We start from the raw sequence: 26,090 nt of genomic DNA on the forward strand, positions 1-26,090 counted from the left end.
ATTCCTCCAGCTCCCAGAAAAGTTTAAACAACCTTCAACAAGTTGATAACGAATGTGGTTCCCAGTCTTCTGTCGACACTGCCCTCGCTCTGAGCCCAGTATTTCCATGGGAGATGCATGTTTATTCTCTCCTTCATAATCAATCTCGCCTCCCCGATCCTTCTGTGCTTGTCACTGCCAACAACAAATCCTCACTGCTAACGGACACGGGGGCAAGGTGAATGTTTATGTCAACATCCCTGTTTCAGGGAGATAAACTAATGAGCTGGTAACTGCTGATCGCTCCATATTGCGTGCGTATGGGGGAGGGGAGCTAAAACCTGTGGGGAGGCCACCTTCCACTGTGTGCTGAAGAAATCTTCGCGTGACCTGTCGTTTTTCATTCTTGACTGTGACGGGTGACTCTGTTGAGCAATCAGGCGTGTCAGGATCTCGGCTGTGTGTCCTTTGAACCGTACGTCCACGAAGTGCGGTGATGCTGAATCACTCTCCGAGTACCCTGACCTATTCGATGATGAACTGGGTAAGCTGCCCCTTGTATACAAGATGGCACTGACCCGTCGGTTGTACCAGTGGTCCGTGCTCCACACAGGGTTCATTTGCCATGAAGGGCAAGTCGAAGCCATGCTGAAGAACATGGTTGACATGGGAGTGCTTGAAGCTGTCAGCGAACCCACCGAGTGGGTCCCACCATGGTCGCCACCATGAAGAAGGGTAAGAGCGAGATTACGTGTTTGCATCAACCCCACGACTTAAATCTGGCAATAAGACGTCCTCAGACGGTGTTCTCTGTCCTTGATGCCAGGAGCTCATTCTGGCAATACCTCCAGACAAACACTCCTCAGACTTAACCCACTTTTGGCACCCCCTTCGCAGATTCAATTTTTGCGATGCCATTCGGCATCAACTCTGCTAGCGAAGTGTTTCAACGCTCCATGGACAACTGTTTGCCGCCTCCGTGTGCCATTATCGGGATGACATCCTGGTTTATGGGAAAGATGCTGCTGAGCACGACCACAACCTCCGACGGATTCTAGACCCGCGCTCGCCAGATCAACTTAAAACTTAACCCGTCAAAGTGCAAGTCCGTGTAGCGAGTACCCTATGTTGGCCACATCTTCACGGCCCACGGGCTGAACCCTGATCCGCAGAAGACCAACGCTATCTCCGAGCTGCCTGCCCCAACCGACATGACCAGCCTGCAGCGTTTCCTGGGCATGGTCACTATTTGGGAACGTTCATCCCCGACCTCAGCGAGTTGAGCGCACCCCTGAGGCAACTGACGAAAAAGACATTGCCTGGTCCTGGTTTCCCAACACCAGCAGCTTTCGACCTTCTCAAAAACAAGCTGATTCACACCGACTCTCAAGTTTTTCGATCTGCAACGACCAATTGTAGCTACGTTGTGCTTCTTCCCGCTTCGGACCGTGCTGCCTGCCTGCAACTCCATGATGACGGCTCGCTGCAGCCCATTTCTTATGCCTCGCGTACCATGACAGACACTGAGCAGCGCTGTGCCAAATCGGAAGGAGCTAGTAGCGGTTGTATTCGCCTGCTCCAAGTTAAGACTTCCTTTCGTACCAGTTTCACCGTCTAGGGATCATCCAACCCTTGGTGACCATCCTCAATAACCTATCCATATCGCTCCAGCTAGACGCCAGCGCATGATGTTTACAGCTCCACGGTTCGACTTTCTGATCGTGTACAAGAGGGGCACCGAGATGCATTTGGCCGACGCTCTGTCCTGGGCCCCCGGTCCTCCTGTGACAGGTACCCTTACGCGCAGGAGGATCTGAAGGTACTCATGTCAACTTTGTTCCCTCTAAGCAGCTGCAGTGCCTGGTTGAGCACACCGCCAACGACCCCGACCTGCAACAGCTCGCGCTGTCATCCACGGGGGTGGCCCAGCAGACGCACCTCACTGCCTGCGGTGCCCCTCCTTTCTTTCTGGCCGCGACGAGCTTGTGCTCCGGACGGCATCATCATCAAGGGTCACAAGGTGGTCGTCCCTGCCTCCCTATACACTTGTACTACAAAACTGCCCACATGGGGCTTCCCGGACCGATGCCACCGTCTCACATGCCCAACTCACACATCTATTGGCCCGTCGATGGCCAAGTACATTAAAGCCCGAGTAGCCTCCTTCCCTGATTGCACACTCTTGCCCACATCAGCACGCCAGCCACTTCTGCAGCAGCTGCGCCTGCCATGCCCTGGACCTCGCTGGCTGTCTGACATATTCGAATGGCGAGGCAAAGCACTACCTGTGTGTTGATTACACTCCATTGGTTCGAAGTGGACCTTCGCCCTGCTATCACCTCTGAAATGGTTATCAGTAAAAGCCATAAAGCAGACCCTTTGTACCTTTGGTCCCTGTTCCGCTTGCAGACCGACAACGGCCTCATTCGCCAGTGCAGAATCCAGGCTTTCGCTGTGAATGGAACTTCACTCACATACCAGCAGCCCCGAATACCCGCAGGAGCACGGCCTGGCCGAGCGAGCTGTCCGCAGGCCAAGAATGGGCTCGAGCAGTCTCGTCTCTCCAATGGTGACTTCTACCGGGTCTACTAACCTTCGCAACATCTCACGGGAACCCTACAATGCGATCCCCCTGGGACCCAGCGCTGGTGTCCCACGTGCTTCGCCCACCGATGCCGATCGCCCCAACAACCCTGGTGCCCAATGTCCTCCACCTGCCGCCGTCCACAACGTATTGCTCACAAGCGCATGAGGTATTAGGCTCCGCTCTCACAACAGTCCCGAGCTTCTCCTTCCCTCTGCTACTGCTCCGCTCTCCTTCTATCTGGTGGGAGTGATGGTGCTAACACACACGCTCGGCTCGGTGTTGTCAAACCTCTCCGTCCGCTACGGTGATTTTGTTTAATTTGCATGTGTTGTATAATCACACTGCCACTGTTTATAACTTCAATTTTAGATTTCTAGGGAAAGGATGTAGATGGTTTATGCATGCAACCTATAATGTAGCTTACCTCAATACACTAACCACGCCCAGTCATCTCAGTATAACTGTGTATATCTTCCCCTTGCCTCCCTTGGTTTCATTACGCCTGAAGACTAGATGCAGTCAGTACTGGGACGTATTTGACATGTGCCTTATTAAAACTCAGTAAGTTCCAGTGTGTCAACTTAACTCCTTTACAGAGGCCATTCATTTTCTTCAGATATGGTTCCAGCTATTTACTGTACCTACAGTCATCCAAACTTTCTTTTAGTGTAAATGAAGAATCAGTGACACCTTCAACAACCATAGCTTCTGGACTATTCCCTGACAATGGCACTGTTCCAACCATGTCATGAACTGCAGCTCACTGCTGTGCTACATTTGCACTTATGGAAAATATTTATTTTACTTCGGAGTCACTGAGTGACTACGCGAAAGCCCCACTCGGGCGCATGCGCTTCATTATCGTCGTTCGCATGGTGAAGTACTGGACCAGCAGGCACGGCGCTCCTTGCCAGCGGTTAAGTTAAACTAAAAGGCAAGGTTACTATTTCTTACCTGTTTGATTCCGTGCAGAACTTTCTTTTACAGAGGTTTCCTGTCGGGTGTTTTCGCGAAGACCGACGAGGAACCAGCTACGAGCTGTGGGGAACCCCCGCTGACTGCGAAAGCGGTAGCTGTGGAATGTCGGGCTCGCGATCTCAGTCACTGACAACCACGGTCAGTGACTTCCAGTCGCGCTGGGGAAATATCCCATTTGGGTGGCACTGCAGCACAGCGTTAGAGTTGCTGCCTTGCCAGTGCCAGAGACCCGTTCAATCCTAGCTACAGGTACTGTCTACAGAATTTGTACGTTCTTAGAGGACATGGGGTTTCCTCTGGATGCTCCGTTTTAGAACGGTAGTGCCGGGAGGGTTCCCCTCCGGTAAGATATACAGATACTGGGTTCTCGGAGGGGAATCCACAGCAATGCGGCTCCCAGACCGCAGTGGTCCCCAGGATATGGGATAAAAACAAACCAGAATGGTCAGCCCTAGTGCCGGTGATGATTCTCCTCCGTAAGGTAGAAAAAATTTGGAGGTTGGCCAGGATGGAGCTCCTAATGGAGAGGATGCTCCATCTAGATATACTAGGGAGTTGTGTCAGCGCGGCCTATGGAGAGCCCGCGCCCAGCAGCGCCTAGGACAGGGCTGCTTAATGTGGATGCCTAGTGGGTGGCAGCGCTGGGCCTATGGGAGGGCCGCGCCAGCAGCGCCTTGGACAGGGCGCTTAATGTTGATGCCTATTCTATGGCAGCGCCGGACCCGATGGGGGAGCCGCGCCAGCAGTGCCTTGTAACAGGGCTGCTTAATGTCTTCCTCTAGAGAGGAGAGCATAGCGGGTCAGTATAAGTCTGACGCCGAGTCTGAGGGTATAGCTGTTGGAGCATACCCCAAGGGATGAAGGGCACGTGTCAGAAGTACCATTCCTGGCAGCAAGGTTTGCCATCCCAACACAATGCAGTTGAACACCGCTCGGGGACATTAGAGACAGCCGCCGAATCTTCTATTCAGATAAGACCTATTCACCAGGGAAAACCTGGAGGACGAAGCACAAGCTGTGGACCAATCAAGGCCAACAACGAGCAAAGCTTCATCGTTCATCGGCAGTAAGCGGTTCACTGAAGCAGGTGGCAGCATGAAAGCTGGCCAGAGGCTCCACACACTCTGCCAGTTCTACTCTACAACTAAGGACCACTTACAAGTTGGTAAGATTTACACTTGGTTGCACAATACACAAATGATTAAGACATTATCATCTCCTAGAGGCATCTAACCATGTAAAACTGGACAATACTAGCATTCCAAGCAGGTTGGAATTGGGCCAGAATTGTGTTTTGAGGCTCATTATTTTGGCCAGGATTGCCTTCGAGACAGGCTGGGAAAAATGGGCAGAGTTGTCTTTTCAAGGCAGGTCAGAATTGGGGCCAGAATTGTCTTTCGACACAGGGTCAGAATTATGGCCAGAGTTGTCTTTTAAGACAGGGCAAAATTATCAGATAGGCTCGTAAATCGGGTCAGAGTTGCCGTTCAAGGCAGGCACAAAATGATGGCATGCGTGGCCTGTTCATTATGAAAGATGGCTGATTAACAACTGATTTTCACAGGGTGTTCCCATTTACAGGGATCATCGGAGATATTTGGAGGAGGCAATTGCTATGATGAGGCAATAATAACAGTATGATGACAATAAGTATTCAAAGCGGACCTCAGAGTTCAAAAACACTGTTATGACTTGTCTGGATGATATTTTAACGCCGTATTTTTGCTAAAATCCACATTTTCAGTCTCAAACTATATTTAAGAAATTGGGCTCCTCTATCCAATTAAAATTAAGTTGTTACCAAATAGACTTGTTTGTCATTGGGATTTACCTTAGCTATTAATTGGCCTATGACGCCACCCTGGGCAACAGATTGGAGTTAATAGAAACCTGTAACAGCCTTGTTGTTATAATCAGCCTCTATTCATTAAGGCTAATTGGCAATATAATAGCTGTGATTCAGCTGTGCAAGTAGGAGAACTGACATGCTAAATGGCAAACTCTAAAAGTGCCATGTAGGTCATTGTTAATACACCTATGCTATTACTAGCTGAAACTAGCAAAGTCACAATGATGGACAAACAGTATTCAGAATTGCTCCAGCAGTTGGTCAGTAAATATTTCAGTTATATTGCAAAATAATTCTAATGGCCCTAATGTGGGAAATTGCTGAATGGCATCTCCAGTTTGGAGGTGGATGAGATTTGCATGAGTAACCAATTCTTCAGTTATTGGTATCAACTATCTATAGACCCTACGTACATTCTATGGGTTAAAGAGTGATTGAGCGAATATGCATAATCTGCATGCTCAACTTCAGGTTGATACACTATGATGGTGGCATATGTTAGTCAATCAAGTAAAAGTATCCTGTAATAGTTTACCTAATCTCATTTGCCTCTGGTGTATCATCAAGTACAGATCAATGACAACACAGAATGGGTGTTGGATCACACAGTATTTAGAATTTCTGGTTATGGAACACCGAATATCGATATGTTGCTTTCATGCTTATTCACAGGTTGCAAAAATATGTGGCATAACAGTGGCGAAAGATACATTCTCGCTACAAGGAGGAGGAATGGTCTTTTATATCTTCCTCCATTTTGCCTAGTCAGTCAGGTCTTCAAATAAAGTCATCAAGATTCCGCTTTAGGCTTTTCCTACTGTCTGATTGGCCTATGCAGCTTAGATTCTCGATTTGTCGGGAATAATAATACAACCTTATACGGTTATTCTAAACGTAAATGTTGTTGGTTCAGGCTGTGGCTCTGGAAATCAGCCGTTGCATGATAAAATCAATTTATGCTCTGCAGATTCTGAATAGACTGCCCCTACGGCTTGGGTTGTCACACTTATCCTTGTATGTGTTCACTCCAGAGTGTTGAGATAGCACCAAAAAAGGAAAAAGCAGTACATTTCTTTTTCAGGAGATGGGAAGTGTTGTTTAATGCTAATGTTACATTTAAAACGGTACAGGTTATTGACGTCTTGGAGTTCATTTTAAATTTCATTATCTTTTCAAACGGGACCCACTCTGTCGGGTTCACCCCGGATATCGAGTTTGTAAAGGATATCTTTAACACAAGTTCTCCCAGGGCAAGTACAATGCAGTATGGGATATTGACATTGTGTTAACACTATAACAAAAGGGGGCTCCAGTTACATCTTTAGTTTTGGTCGGCTCTCATAAGGCAGTTATCCTACTGGCCCTGGTTTAGCGCAACAGTCGCTACATATTGCAAAGGGACAGGATGATTACATCTGTAAATAATATACATAATATTTTATGTTTATAATTACTTAAGCACAGCAGAAGGGGTGTCAGGTCTCAAAATAGTTCAAGGCATACCCAGGGACCTTTAGCTATGTGAGGGCACACATATACAACAATGCGTCAAGGTCACCAAGAACCTTCAAGGCTCTGAACTTGCAATGCTTGTTAATACAAAAAACTTTATAAAACGTATTTGGTCAGACCATTTCCAGGTGATAAAACGGGGTTGATTTATGCAGGAGTAGATACTGATTTCCAGATCTCACTGCACCAGGGCTGCTACAACATCAGCAGCAAGGGTTATTTATGTACCGCTGGACCACATCCTAACGGCTGCGGCATGGTCAAACGAACGATTTTCCAAACATTTTATAATAACCCATTGCCAGACCAAGGGTATTTGTCAACTCTATTTTACGTTTCATTTATAGTTCCACCCGGATGAGTGGTGTTACTATTATTATTACTTCATTTAACAGCATCAGCATGTTTTAAATCTATGTCATGACTGTATGCATTATGAATGTTTCCCTCATCTGTCAATGAAGCAGTTGTGGTTGTGTAGACTCGTTTCTCACGGCATGAAATCACAGAGCTTTGAAATCTTCAAGTAGTCACTCACGTGACTCCGAAGTAAAATAGTAAGATTAAACGAGAACTTACCAGTTTGAAGTTTGATCTTTATTTTATGGTGAGGACGTGCCCTCCACTCCCAACCCTCTCTCACAAAGGTCATCTGGTAGTTCTAGATTTCTGATCTTACTATGATACTTCAATTACTGTTATCTGTGATTTCACACCGCTGCTTTGAAGAATGACGCGCATGCGCACGAGCGGGGCTCTTCACGTACTCTCCAACGTAACTCATCATAAAATAAAGATCAAACTTCAAACTGGTAAGTTCTCGTTTAATCTTACTATTATATTTACTATCACCTTTGCCATGATTAGAAATCAGCAGTCATTGGCAAAGGAAATTGCAGGATTCTTGAAAATCCATTATTCATTTCAGTCCAACTTCTTTAATCAGACTTTATCCTGCACTAAATGTTGTAATCATGTAAGTCTTTGACTGGATAGCATTCAACAAAATGCTTTTCACTGTACCTTTGTACACATGACAATAATAAACTAAACTGTGAGCTCCCTACATGAACGATGAATTCCATAGGAATTCTGGGGACAAAGGCTCCTATATCCAAGTGGTCCATATCCTTGAAATGAATTTTGATTGTAGCTTATGTCTCCGGTCGTGCGCAACGACTACCAGTTTCAGCACTTAGCCGAAGTGAAGGGTTGGACCTTGAGGACAACATCTATCTCTCCTTACTTGGCTCCATGTATGTGTCAAGGTTCCAGATAGAGGTGCTGAGTGATGACACAATCAGAGTTACGGAGCCATCTGGAGTCCAGTGAGAAGTGATAAACAGTAAGAGCACAAGATGACATTCAATTGCCTTTACTGGAAGGGGATGCCTATAGAGCCCCATTGAGATGATGGAATACTTTATTATCTGCTGTATGCTGTATAATCTGGTCAAACGCAAGCTCACTAGAGGAGGTTCATGTCACTATACGATGATAAAAGGAATCTAGTATACATTCTACTGAGTAGTCCTGAGGACGCCACTCAGGTTCTGTATTACGATAGAGTGATTATATTTGGTGAATTGATGGTAGATGATTACACTACATGGTTTTGGAATAGACCAGGTAAAGTTCATGTTGGCACTCCAATGTCTGCCTGTGAGTATTTACATCAAGAGCAATAGGTGTTACCTGCGCTTCTATTCACATTGCTGCAATTACAAAGAAAGCACATCATTACCTCTACTTTCTGAGAAGATTTGCTATGTCGCCGAATATGCTGGTGAACATTCACAGGTATGTGATAGAGAGCTTACGTACAGGTTGCATCACGATTCTGTAAATCAAATTCACAGGAATGAAGAATCATGCAGAATGTGGGTGACATTGCCCGGTCCATCACAGATACTGATTTCCCCACCACAGCACTGCTTCAAAAAGTCAACTAATATCATCAAAGACTCACTCGACCCTAACCATGTTTTCATCTTGCTACTGTCATCGGGATTGAGGTACAGGAGCCTAAACACCGTGATGGTTCAAGAATAGTTTCTTCCTAACAACCATCAGACTCTTGAATTGTGCAACACTAATTACACCTACCTCAGCAACTATGACCTGCCATGGACTTTGTTTTGCCTGCTCTACGTACTTTGATTTTGCACTATTATGGGTTGGTCATTGAGTGCTACTGATTATTAATTTATTGTATTGATTATTAAATATTTTTGTTATTGTATTAATGGGCCTGTAAATCTGCAGCACGTAAGAATCTCATTGTTCCATTGCCAGTGCATATGACAATTAAACCTATTGACAAAATCTCACAGTGTTATTCTGAAGAAATAGATGAGACCCTTTGCGCCTCATTTCAGTCTGGACTGTGTAACTTGAATGAAGTTAGAAGAGTCAAAAGAGAAGTTATTGAGGGTAAACCAGATTTGAAAGGGTGAGGAGAGTGCTAGATATGGGGAACTGATTGAGTATCTGTTGAAGGGAGGATCAGCGGGCCCTGAGCGATTGAAGGTGTAAAGGGACTAGACATACATGGTAAAGATGAAGCAGTGGGGACCCTTTGCGCCTCATTTCAGTTGAAGAGTGTTGAAGAGCATGTATGGTGTCTTGTATGTAGGTCAGGAGGGACTGGACAAGGAGGGGTGGGTGGGGGGGGGGGGGGGGGGACAAGATAGAATTGAGGTACTTAGAATTTAGGTCAGTGGGGCAGCCTGCCTGATTCTGTCTGCCAGTCCTGTTTGTGGATTTTGGGAAGGAGAAATGGACAGTACGAGTTGAGAAACTATAAGGTTGGAGGCTGTCAATGGGGAGATTGCCTGAGGTAATCCTCAAGACATCTTCATTGACTTTCCCAAGTTTCTTAGTCTTCATGTATTTTTCCATGGTAAAAAACAGAGAAATATTAATTCAGGATCTTTGTCCATCTCCTGTGGCTCCACACATAATTAAATTAATTATTGGTTCTGTAGAGATGAGTAACACACACTTGATGTTTTGTTCAGCCACTGGAAGCATTGCTCATTCCAAAGATGAAGCAGATGTATCCTGACCTCAGGAGGCAAATGTTCTTTGCATTCGGGCCCTAAGTTAGCATATGTTGCATGACCTCATTTAAATAGTTCTCTGTGCTTGTTTGAAAAGGGCAGGTAATGTTTTTTTCTTGATTACTTAATTGTTAGGAACATCTTTTCAAGGTTTTTAAAATAATATTTAAATATGAACAGCTTTTAAATGTCTTTGATCGTCAGTGAACTGTCGAGCCAACAGGGAGATTGTGTATAGGGCCTCAGGATCCCGTGGTTTGCTTTTTTTGTAGACCGCTCCAGCTTAGAGGATAGCTGCAGCATTGAGGCATCAAGGGCGATCTAAGGAGTCCATCTATATCTGATCCAGGCACATAGTTGTTCTCCATGTTCTGTTTCCCATATGTTTGATTGAAATGAGTGCAATTATGTGCTCATTTAGTGGATTATTTTTATTCTCTGGAATAAATTGTCCTCAGCGAACAAACAAGTGATCTTAATATCTTTTTCTTTGCCGCCTAGATATATAGACCAGAATCTGTAAGTTACAACAATGTTCTCTGCAGACTAGGGAAAGACACATCATGTAAAGATAATGAGCACTCTAAAAACATTTGGTATTAGTTTAAAGAGGCCCCTGGGGTCCAGCAATTGTGATGTGATTAACCAGAAAATGAGAGATTTTGTTTAACTGGAAACCTGGAAGTACCTTCAGTTATCTTAGTTAATATTTGGCAGAATGCTTATGATCTAAGTAGAAAATGAAATAAAAGAAAACTTTATTTTAGAATCATTTCTAGTGAGCCATTCAAATGAAATTAAAAGACAAATTGAGCAAATTAGTTTCTGTGGGTCAGATATTTGCTTAGCCATATACGTAAATACAATTTGCAGAACTCTGGTAATATAGCATGCGGATTTGATAATATTTAATAATAGACTCTTTTGTAAATACCTGAAACTCAAACCCCTCACATTTATCTTAATTTAATTGGAGAGGATTGCAAACAGCTCAGAATGTGAACGTGTGCCATAGCACAGTCAGTCAATTCCTTGTTGGGATACACATATATAAAAATCATGAAGTTACTGTGTTCCATGAAGGAATGAAAGCAAATAAATTAGTCGTTTGTTGTCATTGCTGCCATAAAATTGAGGCCTTTAAAACTTTAGACAAGAAAGTAGCTAAGGAAAACTAAAAATCAATTTTTACTCATGTGTAATTGATCTTTACACCCCATCCAGTATGATATTTCTTTTAACCACAAAACAAAATTTTAACATTGTCAAACATGTTTCAATGAACTTGCATGAGTGTGGGATGAAATCAAGTAGTAGTTCAAATCTGGATATTAAAAAGATATATAAGAATATATGGTTCTCAATCAGTTACTCTATTGATGTTTTTTTCAAGGAACATCATAATTAGGTTGAAAATTACATAGCTGATGAAACCATGACATTGAAGAAATAAACTTTAATCCAAATTGTTTAAAGTAGATCATTTAAAATCAAATTCAATAATTGTTCATTACTTGCTTAAAATGTTAGTTAACTGCCTAACCTGCTGAAATTGGAATTCCCTGTTTTAACTTTGAATTTCCAGCACCTACATTATTTTACTTTACTATCAACATAATTTTGCTGTTGAAAAGGGAATGTTTATATTTTGTAGGCTCATCAAAATCTTTTGTTGAATATGGAGATATTGCAACAGGAAATTCCAAAAATGCCATTAAGTGTCTCCGTGGTCCTAAGTCTTGTTTGTGGCCTCGTTCAAGAGATGGAAATGTTTATATACCATACACACTTGATACTTACTTCAGTAAGTCATACTGCTTTTGTTAATATTTGGTCTGGATAAAAAAAAAACGTTTATTTGTTGTGATTAAATAGTATGTAGCAAATTAATTGTTTTAAACCCAGATTTATTACTTGTTGCTTTTAGTTCCTACTGCTATAATATATAAAGTATATATTAAGGTTTTGGTATTAAGGTATGATTCAAGGCTTTGAACTCAATTTGCTTACAATAGGGTGAACACAGATTTAGCAAGTGATTTGCAAAATTATGAGACTTCAAAATTCCCTGAGTGGGGACAGATGGCAATGTAAACTGTATGTGAATGGAATGACCTGCCGACCCATCCCTGGCTCCCACTGTCTCCCCAGCCGTTTAGAGCCCCTGCTTCCTTCCCCCACTGCTGCCTCGCAAGGTGCACCAGCGAGCCCCTCTCATCTGCTGCTGTTTCTTGCTGTCAATGGTCTGAGGAAATGTCTTGATGTCACCTATCCATGTTCTCCAGAGATCCTGACCCGCTGAATTACTCCAGCAGTCCTGTTGTCTATTAACCATCATCTGCAGTCATCGGCAGTAATGTTCATCGCTCCCTCCGCTATAGTCTGTTATAACAAGGGCTTACTGTAAATGGACGGAAAATCATTGTTCAACCAGTATTGTGGTAATGCCTTCCAACACATAATCCTCCGCCATTTCCGCCACCTCCAACGTGACCCCACCACTCGCCACATCTTCCCATCTCCCCCCATGTCTGCCTTCCGCAAAGACCGCTCCCTCCGCAACTCCCTCGTCAATTCTTCCCTTCCCTCCCGTACCACCCCCTCCCCGGGCACTTTCCGTTGCAACCGCAAGAAATGCAACACCTGTCCCTTCACCTCCCCCCTCAACTCCATTCAAGGACCCAAGCAGTCGTTCCAGGTGCGACAAAGGTTCACCTGTATCTCCTCCAACCTCATCTACTGCATCCGCTGCTCTAGATGTCAGCTGATTTACATCGGGAAGACTAAGCGGAGGTTGGGCGATCGTTTCGCCGAACACCTCCGCTCAGTCCGCAATAACCAACCTGACCTCCCGGTGGCTCAGCACTTCAACTCCCCCTCCCATTCCCAATCCGACCTCTCTGTCCTGGGTCTCCTCCATTGCCAGAGTGAGCAACAGCGGAAATTGGAGGAACAGCACCTCATATTCCACCTGGGGACCTTGCGTCCGGATGGCATTAACATTGAATTCTCCCAATTTTGCTAGCCCTTGCTGTCTCCTCCCCGTCCTTAACCCTCTAGCTGTCTCCTCCCACCCTCCCATCCGCCCGCCCTCGGGCTCCTCCTCCTCCCCTTTTTCCTTCCTTCTCCCCCCCACCCCCCATCAGTCTGAAGAAGGGTTTCGGCCCGAAACGTCGCCTATTTCCTTCGCTCCATAGATGCTGCTGCACCCGCTGAGTTTCTCCAGCAATTTTGTGTACCTTTGTAGTAATGCCTTATTCTCAATGATAATAGACACGATTTCAATGTATACATAAGAAAGCTTAATTGATAATAATGCCCATCAAGAAATATAAATAGGACATTTAAGTGAAAGTTCAGGAACAAATGCACTAATATGAAGGTATTTAAAGACTAAAATATTTTAAAGGGTTGGGCTGTTCCAGATCTCTTCAACTGCATATTTTGAAAACCCTCAGATATTTTGTGGTAATAGTTTAGTTAGCAAATATGAAAAAAGGAGCTGTGGTCTGATACTGCACATTTCCTTCAAAACAAATTCACCACCAGTTATTGCTTTCAGCATATTGGGCAGTTTTGTAATCATGCTGGCTTTGATTTCAATGATTCAATGATGTGACATTTATCAAGCGACCTTTTTTATCTTGAGCTACCTATCTCCTTTGTTTATGAAAATAAATGCCCATTAAGAAGACCATCCACATCCAACATACCTCTCTTGAGAACAATGTATTTCAGCGTGGATCAGGATCAATATTTCCATTGCTACCATTGTAATGTTCTGCAGGAAGACCTCCAGTCATAATTTTGTGCTTTACTAATCACATTGACATAGAAATTCCTTGCTAAAGGACATTTCTAAGTGGCAACGGCAGATTTCTGTCATATCCAAATTTGCACGTTATAACTGCACAAGAAAGTCACCCATGCATCGTACTTGTGACAAAATGATTTCAGTAAGGAGCAAATATCATATCAAGTGCTGGGATCCACCAGCTTTTCTGACTCCTCACTAGTTCAACCAATAATTGAATGCACTTGTGTCCATAAAGGATCCTTTTAATAATTCCAAACTTTTAAGAACTTTTAATGCCATATTTCCAGACAGCAGACATAATGGCTTTTTCCTGAGAAAACTGGACCTGGATATTTTCAGCAGCCAACCACAGTACCAAAGCACGGGTCCAAGAGAAGTCTTCTGTTTTTAACAGGAAAAGCTATTGCTCAAGTATATCTCAACTGTCTCTCTCCCAGTGGAGAGCTATTACTTGAATCAAAGTGTGGATACCATCCTACTCGAGGTGTAGAACTGATGATTGACTGGGCAGCAGTGATACCTGCATCACTGAGCTCTGAATATATACAACAGGCAACTCGAAGCTTTGGAAAGGTATCACTAACATTCTGTGCAGAATTCTTTAACTTTACTGGAAGGATAAGTGAACCAATGCCATGGTCTTGTAAGCTACGAGCTCCAATAACAAAGCCCCAATTATACTCAATTGACTGTGTTGGGTCGGCTCTGTCTTTTGCATGCCCAACACCAGCAGTCTGAAGAAGGGTCTCGACTCGAAACGTCACCCATTCCTTTTCTCCAGAGATGCTGCCTGTCCCGCTGAGTTAATCCAGCTATTTGTGTCTACCAGATTCCTTAAACAGCTGTACTATTCCCAGCCATGTCACAGGAAACAATTACCAGGTGGATAAATGAAGTGGACGTGCTCAAAACTTCCTTGAAAAAAAAAGGACTCAGAATGAATGTGCTACAGTTGTAATTAACTTCACAAGCAAATATGTGGAGGAGCGTGTTCCCACAAAACTATCCTGGTGTGTCCTAACCAGAAGCCTTGGATGAACTAGGAGGTCCTCAATCTATTGAGGACCAGATAGAAACATAGAAAATAGGTGCAGGAGTAGGCCATTCGGCCCTTCGAGCCTGCACCGCCATTCAATATGATCATGGCTGATCATCCAACTCAGTATCCTGTACCTGCCTTCTCTCCATACCCCCTGATCCCTTTAGCCACAAGGGCCACATCTAACTCCCTCTTAAATATAGCCAATGAACTGGCTATAGATCTCGGGCATGCACATCTGGCGATGCAGGTTTATATAGGAAGTCCAGATATGAGCTATATAAGGCCATGAGAAAGGCTGAGCGACATCTTCACTATATTGGAGAGTGAGATGGGCATTCGTCAGTTGGGGCAGGGCTTGCACGCCATCAGTTCCTGCAAGACAAAATCAAGTGAGAGCTCAGCATTCAACACCATCATCCCCTCCAAATCTGTTAACAAATTCCAGGAACTGGGTCTGTACTCATTCTTAAACAACTGGATCCTCAACTTCCCCATTGGCAGACTGCAGACAGTACGAATTGGCATCAATGCTTCCCACTCGATAACTATCAGCACCAGAGCGCCTCAGGTCTATGTGTTCTGTCCCCTGCTTTACTCACTCTATACCTATGACTGTGTAACCAAATACCAACTTTAAATTTGCCAACAACACCACCATTGTTAGATGAATTCCGGGTAACGGTGAGTCGAAGTATAAGAGGGAGATTGATCGTCTGATTGAATGGTGCCAGAGCACCAATCTTGCTCTCAACAAACGACCATGGAGCTGATTGTTGGCTTTAGAAGTGGAAAGCTGAGGATCCACGATCTTGCCATCATCGACGTGTGGGGAAAGTCAACAACTTCAAGTTCCTCAGCATGCATGCCGAAGTAAAGTTCCTGGGCCCAGCATTTCGATGCAATCACAAAGAAAACCCATCAATGCCTCTACTTCCTTAGAAGGTTAATGAGAATTGATATATCAACAATACTCTCTTGATTGTACAAGTTACAGTATAGAGCATATTAACTAGTTGCATCATGGCCTATGTAATGGTAATTTCTTAACTTTCCATTGTCCAACTTTTGATCGCCATTACTATTCGGGGATGTAGAATAGCTTATGCACGCGCCGATAATAAGAACAAATCTTCCAGTCGTTGTTTTTTGATTAATTAGTCTTTTATTGAAATAGTACAAACAAAAAAGTGATTCATATCAAATATTTCTTATTCCAATACAAATTGTAACTTCATTCTTACTAACCGTTTCATCCGTGTTGTGTAGAGTCGTGTGAGAGTGAGTGTGAGTGGTAAAAACTGTTGTCTCAACCATCCCTAGAGTCTAAAATGACTCCCAATCTCTGGCTACGCTAGCCTCCTCAGATATAGACACACCCATCTACGTATATAATCCCACCCATAAACATATCAAAAAAGATAAAACTAGAAATTTCTAGACATGGCTATAATATACTGATTTAAGCATAAATGGCCCCTACACACCGGCCCATAATTGTTCCACGTATATAACAAAGCATTTACTAATAGACATTAAAAGGAGCTATAAAAGCTTAACATATTATCAAAAACAAAAGAAATATGCACTATATGTTAACATTCAAACTTCTTTAGTAATTCCTCTATCTTCTACTTCAGCTTCTAGGAGCAGACATATCTTTGTTATCGGTCTACCGAGATGTTGTTCTTAGTCTGAAGTCGTACTGTACGCACCAAACCTTTAGCGTTTGGTATGATCTCCAATATTCTGCCCATTAGCCAGGAACCTTGTGCAGTTGAATCAACCACCAAAACGATATCACCTGGAATAAAATATCTTCTAACCCTTGACCATCGTTGTCGTACTTGGATTAGAGGCAAGTATTCTTGTGTTCACCGTTTCCAAAAAAGATATGCCATATATTGTATCTGTCTCCATCTGTGTCTAATGTAGAAATCTTCCTTCACAAAGAGCCCTGGTGGTAGTTTTGGATTGGTCTTCAACAGAAGATGATTCGGTGTAAGTGCTTCCAGGTCCCTAGGATCATCAGAATTCCTGGTAATGGGTTGATCATTTAAAATTGCTTCAATTTCACAAAATAAAGTTTGCAATCCTTCATCGTTCAGAACTTGTTTAAGAACAGAGCGCAGCACATTTCGATCCATGCGGATCAATCGTTCCCAAACACCGGCGTGATGGGATCCCGCTGGGGAATTAAAATTCCATCGTATCCCTTGCTGGATTTTATCTTGAAGAAGCTTTTAAGTGCTTCTCTCACTTCTCTTTCTGCTCCAATAAAATTTGTGCCATTATCTGATCTTAAAGATGAAACTTGACCTCGTCGACAGATGAATCTTCGTAATGCATGAATGCAGGAGTCTGTGTCAAGTGTAGATGCAACTTCAAGATGTACTGCTCAGCTTGCCATGCAAGTGAAAATTACACCATACTTTTTTACAAGACTTCGTCCTTGATAGGATCGAAGTAATCTACTCTGACATCTGCAAATGGAGGCTTATTAGGTAAAACCCTCTCCAGAGGTAAGTCTGCCATTTTCTGTTCTCCAACTTATCCACGCTGTCGTCTACACCTAACAATTTTTTATTACCTTTCCTGCAGCGGCGTTAGCTTTGATAATCCAGTATTTTTTACGAAGTTTCGACAGCATATAATTTCTTCCTCCATGTCCGTTAATCTGTTCATTAATATGTCGTTACAGTAGCATAGAAATGTGAAAACCCTTTGAGAGAATAATAGGATGCTTAGCCTCTTCAGGCATCGCTAGTCTATTCAGGCGACCACCTACTCTCAGAAGTCCTTCATTCAATACCAGATCTAGCTTGTAGAAATGACTGTTTCTTTTGACACCATGTGCACCAGCTTCTAATGTTGACAGCCCTTCTTTGAATCTTTGTCTTTGACAGAAAGAGATAACTGCATTTTCTGCGTTAAGAAGATCATCAGCACATAAACACTGTCCGCAATATGATGCTTTAAAGACGCATCTTTTTTATCAACCTTTTCCTTTAGTTTGCCAGGATCCTTTTCAAAGATACGTTCAGCAATCTCCTTCCTTTTTCGAGCCAACAGCAAGAACATTGTCCTTAGTTTAAGAAACCAAGCCACCACAGCCTTCAGCTTATTCCATGATGAGAAATGGGTAATTAAATGGTTTGTTGGGTCTAATGGATTCTTGACAATGATATTCACTGTGATGTCTTGCTTGATTTTCGGATCATTGGCTGCGATTTCAGATTCCAGATTAAGCTTTGGTCATTCTCTGTCTGGCTTACTGCTGCAGTTTTTAACTTTAAAGCTTCTCAGCCTTTCTAAATGCGACTAATATAGCCGTTCAACTCACGATTCCTGGCTTTCGAAATTTTCAATCTTCGTTCTTCATATAGCACAGGTCATGACCGTGTCCATTTCCCTGCAACTGGCAAATTCTTTTTTCCAGGATTTCAATCTCTTATCTCACTCATAGAGATTCAGATTTCTTTAGTTCCACTCCTAGAAACAGTTTTTACTTTAATGTAATGGCAATTTCATAACTTTCCAATGTCCAACTTTTGATTGCCATTACTACTCGGGGATGTAGAAGAGATATAGCTTACGCACTCACCGATAGTAAGAACAAATCTTCGTAATTGTTTCATGATTAATTAGTCTTTTATTGAAGTTGTACAAACAAAGAAGTAATTCATATCAAGTATTTCTTATTCCAATACAAATTGCAACTTTTCATTCTTACTAACTGTTTCATCCGTGTCGTGTTGTGTAGAGTCGTGTGAGATTGAGAGTGAGAGTGGTAAAAACTGTTGCCTCAACCATGACTGGTTTGTTAGTTAATTGGCTTGGTTTAATTGTAAATTGTCCCTAATGTGTGTAGGATAATGTCGGCGCAGACACGGTGGGCTGGAGAGCCTGTTCCCGCGCTGTATCTCAAAACTAAACTAAACTTGCAAATTATATGCTTGTGCAGACAAATTAAACATGCTCTATTATATTTTATAACTATAGCCAAGGAGCATCAAAAGATTATATACAATGCCATGCAGGAGTTTGATGATCTCACGTGCATAAAGTTCGTATATAGACGGCATCAAATAAACTATATTAAAATTATCGCAGGAGACGGGTAAGTTGAAGAATGCTGATATTCAAATATATTGTGTTGTGTCCACTGCAATTATTATATGAAAAGTCATGTTTCAATAATAAACAAGTCATATTTCATTCAAAAATAATAATTTTTGACATATTTGTAAATAATAATCTTCTGATATATTTGTAAGATTAGCAAATTATCCATGTTATCAGAGAAAATAATGCCTATGTTTACAGTATAATCATTGAAAGTGATACCAGATTTTGAAGAGAGAACCTCAAAATTTCATGGAAAGGCCAGATACTTTCTGACAATGTCATCATTGGTATAGCAAAACTGGATAAAAAATTTTGACATAGCGATCCACAATGATATTACCAGAAAATTATGACTGCAAATTATAATCTAACAGCTACACTCAATAACCACTGGTTTTGTGCAAGGTTTTCAGACTGAAGCCAATCATCACGTGAAGCTGATTTGACATGCTGTTCCTTTGTTGATTAATGTTCCAGCTCAGTTCTTCTGCAAGAATTTGATGCTTGTGGAATTCTTCAGTTGCTAACTGTTATAATGTGTAATGCTGAAGAGAGTTTACACGCTATCTAATATGGCTGGCTGAATAGAACCTAGCTGAAGAGCTGGTAATTGATGAGAGAAGAAAGAGAAGACATCCAATGCCCCATGCAGACAATCGTTGGAAAATAAAATGATCTGTGTGTTATGGAGAGCGGAAATTTCATTTCTCCATTCCCAAATAACCCACTTTACCTTGCCGTTGTTGCAACCCAAAACAGAGCTTATTTGACCACAAGGTGGAAATAGAAACCAGTGCAAAACTCTTCTTGTGAAATTTGTAAATAAAAGGTCACTTTATTATAGAAACCTATCCAGCACACCAATACAATATTATCTCAGTGGCTGCAACATGGCAATGACAAACTGCTTCCTTTAAGTAGAGGAGCTTGAAGGTGGCTATTGAGGTTAACATTGAAAGGGTTGGGACTAAGAGGGGCTTTGTTTCAAGGCAAGGAAATCAGTAAATGGCAACGATGGATTTAAAACGCTCCATTCTTGAAAAATGCTAGGACATCCGTGCCACACGAGTGGCATATTCTTGTGATTTGCTAGAGAGGTTATAAAAAGGTTATAAATATGGCCTCCAGCCATATTCTGAACTCATACACCAAAAATTCATTTTTTGTCCTTTTACTCTGTTAATTTTTTATTTTTAATATTTTTATATAAATCTGTGCTTTTTATGTCATTAACTGACTATGCCCTTACTGTTTTAAATTGTATTTTTGTTTAGACCTGGGTTTTTGTGAAAAGCACTTTAGGTTACATTCAATTGTATGAAAAATGCTATACAAATAAAGTTATTGTTATTATTTCACTCTGGATCTCAGGTGTTGGGTATCTTTTGCAAGTGATGAAAAGGAAGCTCTACTGACCATCGGTCTTACCCCATATTTTGAGACTCTGACCTTTGATTCTAGATTCCCCTAGCCAGGGGAAACATCCTCCAAGCATATAGCCAATTAAACCATGTTTTGTATGTTTTATTGAGATAATGGAGCAAATTAGGCTGGGTCAGTGCAACAGGCATCAGTGTCTGTTAGATTCCATCCTTGCATTCTCTTCTTCAGATGAGATAATCTAACAAATGCAAGTATTTGGTTTAGGGTGTGGAAATGAAGCAACATCTCTTTAAACAAACGGTGTTGGTTGACAATAAGATTACTCCAAATATTTTATCAGAATGAAAATAATGGTGTATTTTGCCTACCAATTCCTTGCCATCACACCCAGGAAATTGCATAATTTCCTGCCCTAGCATTGTGCTTCGTGAAAATCAGTTTTCTTCTCTCTCTACCTCTCTCTCCCTCTACTTCTCTCTCTATCCTATTTCTCTATCCCTCTCTCTACCTCTCTCTCTACCTCATTCTCTACCTCTCCACCCCCCTCCATCCACCTCTCTCTCTCTCTCTCTCTCTCTCCCTCTCCTTCCTCCCTCTGCCCCTCTGAAAATCAATTTCAATACAATTTGCACTCTCCACTTTGAAATTAACAGATTTTACTTCGGAGTCACGTAAGTGACTACGTGAAGAAGGGCCGTCCGTCGGCATGCGCGGCATTACGTCTGAAAGCTACGCGCAACGACCAACTGGTAGGGGCGCTGCGGCCTCCCAACGGTTGGGTTTAAAAAGCGGCAGGTAAGTTTTTAAAACTTATCTGCGGTCTTTTGCGGGTGTGAAAATTGTTGTATTTTCAGGAACCCGAGATGTCCAAAGTAAAGAGACGGTCCGTGGGGAAGTCGGCTACCGAAGACCGCGGTATCCTGGGTAGCGGGCGACTGTCTCTTTCGCCGACATTGCCGCCGGCAGCAGAGCCGGCAGAAGCAGATTTGGTGCGGGAGGAGAGCACTGTGGTGGTCCCGGCGGGACGTAAAGCCACACATAAGTCTGCCAGACCCATTGACTCAGATGAGTCCGGGGAGGAGGGATACCCTCCCTCAACTGGAAGCGTCCGTGGACAACTATCCCACATGGAGCAACTTGTGGAGAAGTTGCTCCATAATGATCTGCTCCACAGCAGACCGTGCCAGCAGCCCCTTATATGGGGTAACATAATGCCTTCTCCATATAATAATAATAATAATAATAATAATAATAATAACTTTATTTATAGAGCACTTTAGAAACAACCACAGTTGCAACAAAGTGCTGTACATGACCAATCATGGACAATAAATTATTACATAACAATAAAAACATTAAACAAAAGAGTAAAAACAATAAAATTAAAAACATTAAAAGCACTAAAAACAGGAGCAAAGTCTCAAGCAGTGTCAAAAGCCAAGGAATATAAATGTGTTTTAATACTGGTTTTGAAGATGGACAGTGAGGGGGCCTGTCTGATGTGCAACGGCAGGGTGTTCCAGAGTGCCGGAGCAGCAACAGAGAAGGCTCTATCCCCTCTGAGCTTCCGCTTAGACCTCGGTACCTCCAGGAGCAGCTGATCAGCTGACCTGAGGCACCGGGCAGGAGCGTATGGGTGGAGCAGTTCAGAGAGGTAAGGCGGGGCGAGCCCATTTAGAGATTTAAAAACAAATAAAATAATTTTTAAATGAACTCGAAAGTGCACCGGGAGCCAGTGGAGGGAGGCCAGAATTGGCATTATGTGCTCCCTCTTTCGAGTTCCAGTTAAAAGGCGAGCAGCAGCATTTTGAACCAACTGGAGACGAGCCAGTGAAGATCGTGCAACTCCAAAATAGAGTGCGCTACAGTAATGCAGCCTAGATGTAATAAAGGCATGGATTACTGTTTCAAAATGCTGCCGCTCGAGAATGGGCTTCACCTTTGCCAGCTTCCTTAGGTGAAAGAAGCTGGACTTAACCACCGCGCCTATTTGATAATCTAATTTAAAATCATTGTCCATCCTAAAACCTAGGTTCAAAACTGTTGGCTTCACGTACCGTGCCAGTGGACCCAAGTCAACAAGGGGAGGTTCACGGCAGCCATTGGGGCCAAACAATATCACCTCTGTCTTCTTTTCATTAAATCCTAGAAAGTTTAGGGCCATCCAGGACTTAATGTCCTCAAGACATGACAGAAGTGATTTGACAGAAAAGGCGTCTTCCTTCCTCAGCGACATATATAGTTGGCTATCATCAGCATAACAATGAAAAGAGATGCCATGATTTCTAAGAATGGAACCCAGAGGAAGTAAGTATAGTGAGAAAAGCAGGGGCCCTAAAAGAAGGGGGAAGTTCATGGGGGAAGACATTATCCTGAATCATAATATGGAAGCACAGTGGGGGAACATTCCCAGGGACGTGGAGAGGAAGTGCCACTGCAGTCATCCAGGTTCGCCATTACAACGCCACTGGGTGCCCCCCTGGATGAAGATCTGGCTAGCAACATCAATTACTTAGCAGCCCATCAGTTAAAAGACCTGGCCATGGAAGAAACCATGAACAGGTACCCCCCCACCTGCAAACTGTGCTTCCCTAAATATCCATGCTGTGAATCATGCCATCTGGGGACAGATTGGACCAGCAATCAGGAATCAGGAGATGAAATTCCAAAAAGTACTAAAATTAGTGGCTTCTGGCATCACATCATTCGCAAGAGGAGTGGAAGGAGGACTTCTCAGCGATAGAGAGCAAGACACCATGGCATTATTATGCAATGCCCATTTTGAGATTAATTGCTTGCGTAAGAACGCAATAAGGCCATCAATTAACTCAAAATTTGATGTGCTATGTAAGGCCAGTAATGTCCAGCCAGCAAAGTACCTGTTTGGGGGAGATCTGCCGAGGCAGGTACGGGATCTGGACGATGAGGCAAAAACTGTCCGCCTCATAACCAAAGGCCAGACCACTCAAAAGGGTCCATCTCAAAGAATGCACCCTTACAGCTCCAGGCGATTCACGCCCAGGGGGCCAGGCACTGGTGGAAGACCAACACAAGAAACATCAAGGTCTTGTTTAGGGGCAGGCCCCAGCCGGCCCACAGCGAGGATGAGAAAAGGGCAACCACAAGCTCAACCTTCCAAACCTCACGAGCAGAAACCAGCGCCATACCGCCAGTAACATCAGAGGTAAGTCAAACCAGTTCCTTGGGGAACACTTCAGACAGGCCTCACGTACTGGTGGGAGGAAGGTTGAGACATTTCTTGAATGAATGGTGTTGGGTCACGACGGATCCGTTTATACTGCACAGTATACAAGGGTTCAAAATTGAGTTCAATTTGGATTCATTACCACCCACACAACATTCACCTAATCGCACATATGTTTTCTCTCAACAAGAAACTATGGATATACAGAAAGAAATTGAAACATTATCTGACAAAAATGTCATTTAGAGGTCACATACAGAATCTCACCAATTCATATCCAATATTTTCTCAAAAGAGAAGAAAGATGTAGGGTGTCAGATCATTATAGATCTTACGGAACTCAATACATATGTGCAATATAAACATTTCAAAATGGATAATTTTGGAACAGCTATTCAGTTGGTTTCCAAAAATGGTTATATGGCATGCATCGACCTTAAGGATGCACACTATTCGGTGTCTATTCACAAAGAGCACAGGAGATATTTGAAGTTTAACTGGATGTGTCAATAATGGCAATACAAGGCACTGCCAAATGGACTGACGTCAGCCCCCAGACTATTCACAAAACTACTGAAACCAATTCTGGGTCTATCACGGTCTCAGAATCACATAGTCATGGCGTATTTGGATGACATTTTTATTTTTGGGGTCACCAAAGAATTGGCAGAATCATCAGTCATAGCAACTAAAACAATGTTTGAGAGACTTGGTTTCCTCATCCATCCAGTTAAATCAAAATTGACACCTACCAAGGTTATTGATTACCTGGGGTTTACAATTAACACAGTTCATATGTTAGTGACGTTGCCCAGGGGCAAACAACTAGATCTAACAAAAGCCTGCAATGACCTTATAGTCAAATATAAGCCTTCTATCAGGCAGACAGCGAGTGTGATTGGCAAATTAGTAGCTGCATTTCCAGCAGTATGTTACGGGCCTTTGCATTATACAACGAGCAAAGGAACGAGCACTCAAATCCCATGCGGGTCAATTTGGTAAACCTATGCGATTGCCAGCTGAAGCCATTGTTGAATTACAATGGTGGATGACGAACATATGTCATAGCTCAAGGGAAATCTTGCTTGAAACCCCATCGGTGGTCCTACAAACCGATGCAAGCGGTTTAGGATGGGGAGCCACTGACACAGTCAAGAGCTGTGGGGGTAGATGGAATGAGCAGGAGTCTGTAATTCTTCAACAACATGGAATCAATTACCTAGAATTGTTGGGGGCACATTATGGGCTCAAGGCTTTTTGCAGCAACATGCAACATGTGCATGTTCAGATTCAGATAGATAACACTACAGCGGTGGCATATATCAATCACATGGGTGGTGTTAAATCTGTATCTTGTGACAGATTGTCAAATCTTATCTGGCACTGGTGTATCGAGAGGGATATTTGGGTCACGGCTGTCTATCTACCAGGTAGATACAACACGGTGGCAGATGCCAGGTCACGGATATTTAATGACAACACAGAATGGATGTGGAATCGTGCAGTATTCAACTGATAACCACATGATTTGGCATTCCAGATATTGATCTGTTTGCATCCAAATTTAAACCATCAGTTACCCAAATGTGTGTCCTGGGAGCCGGATCCAGGAGCAGTGGCAGTGGATGCTTTCTCCCTCAATTGGGGAGGAATTTTCATGTATGCATTTCCTCCATTTTGTCTCATCAGCCGATGCTTGACAAAAATCAAGCAAGATAAAGCCACAGGCATATTGGTAGTGCCAGATTGGCCTACACAAGCCTGGTTCCCGAATATCTTGGGAATAATAACCCAGCCATTAATGGCTGTACCCAAGAGCAGGGACCTCCTAGTGCACCCAGTTACGGGGAGCAACCATCCATTACATGACCAAATCAATTTATTGGTTTGCCGATTCTGAGGAGGCCATACCAATATCTTGGACTGTCCAAACGAACTGTGGATGTGATCACAGCGGCATGGAGGGACAGTACTAAAAAACAGTACGTCTCACATATCAAGAAGTGGGAAATGTTCTGCATGGCCAACAAAATTTCATACAACACAGTTCGGATCACGGATGTACTAGCGTTCCTATCCACCCTATACTATGACCATAAATTAAGCTATAGTGCAATCAATAGTGCCAGAAGCGCATTATCCTTCTATTTAATGCTGGAGGCAGGGCATGGGTCGATAGGAACGCACCTTCTCATAATCAAATTTATGAAGGGTATTTACAATTCTATACCTCCAAGGCCAAGGTACACGGACACCTGGGATGTGAGCGTGGAGCTAACTCTACTTCGACAGTGGTGACCGCCGATGGCCTTACCAATATCAAAACTCACCCTGAAGGTGGTCATGCTGATGGCGCTGGTAACAGCACAAAGAGTCCAGACTCTGCAAAAGTTGCGACTGGACTACATGACCACCAATATCAACAAGATAACCTTTGTCATCAGGGACTTGATAAAACAGAGCAGGCCAGGAATGCCAGGGATTAAGATAGAGCTCTTGGCATATCCTGAGGACCCACGGTTGTGTGTGGTAACACACTTACATCATTATC

General features: G+C 43.1%; 1 protein-coding gene across 1 annotated transcript in view; it reads left to right on the forward strand.

Moving 5' to 3' along the window:
- The first annotated feature begins 1,667 nt into the window (after positions 1–1,667).
- Positions 1,668–26,090, forward strand: part of LOC116984413 (low choriolytic enzyme-like) — a 109,861-nt gene continuing 85,438 nt past the window's right edge. The window contains exons 1-3 of the mRNA XM_033038566.1: positions 1,668–1,770; positions 11,622–11,771; positions 18,826–18,943. Of these exons, the coding sequence (XP_032894457.1) occupies positions 1,668–1,770; positions 11,622–11,771; positions 18,826–18,943 (371 nt within the window). The remainder of the gene's footprint in view (positions 1,771–11,621; positions 11,772–18,825; positions 18,944–26,090) is intronic.

Source organism: Amblyraja radiata, chromosome 20 (assembly GCF_010909765.2).
Source record: "Amblyraja radiata isolate CabotCenter1 chromosome 20, sAmbRad1.1.pri, whole genome shotgun sequence".
Taxonomy (NCBI): Eukaryota; Metazoa; Chordata; class Chondrichthyes; order Rajiformes; family Rajidae; genus Amblyraja; species Amblyraja radiata.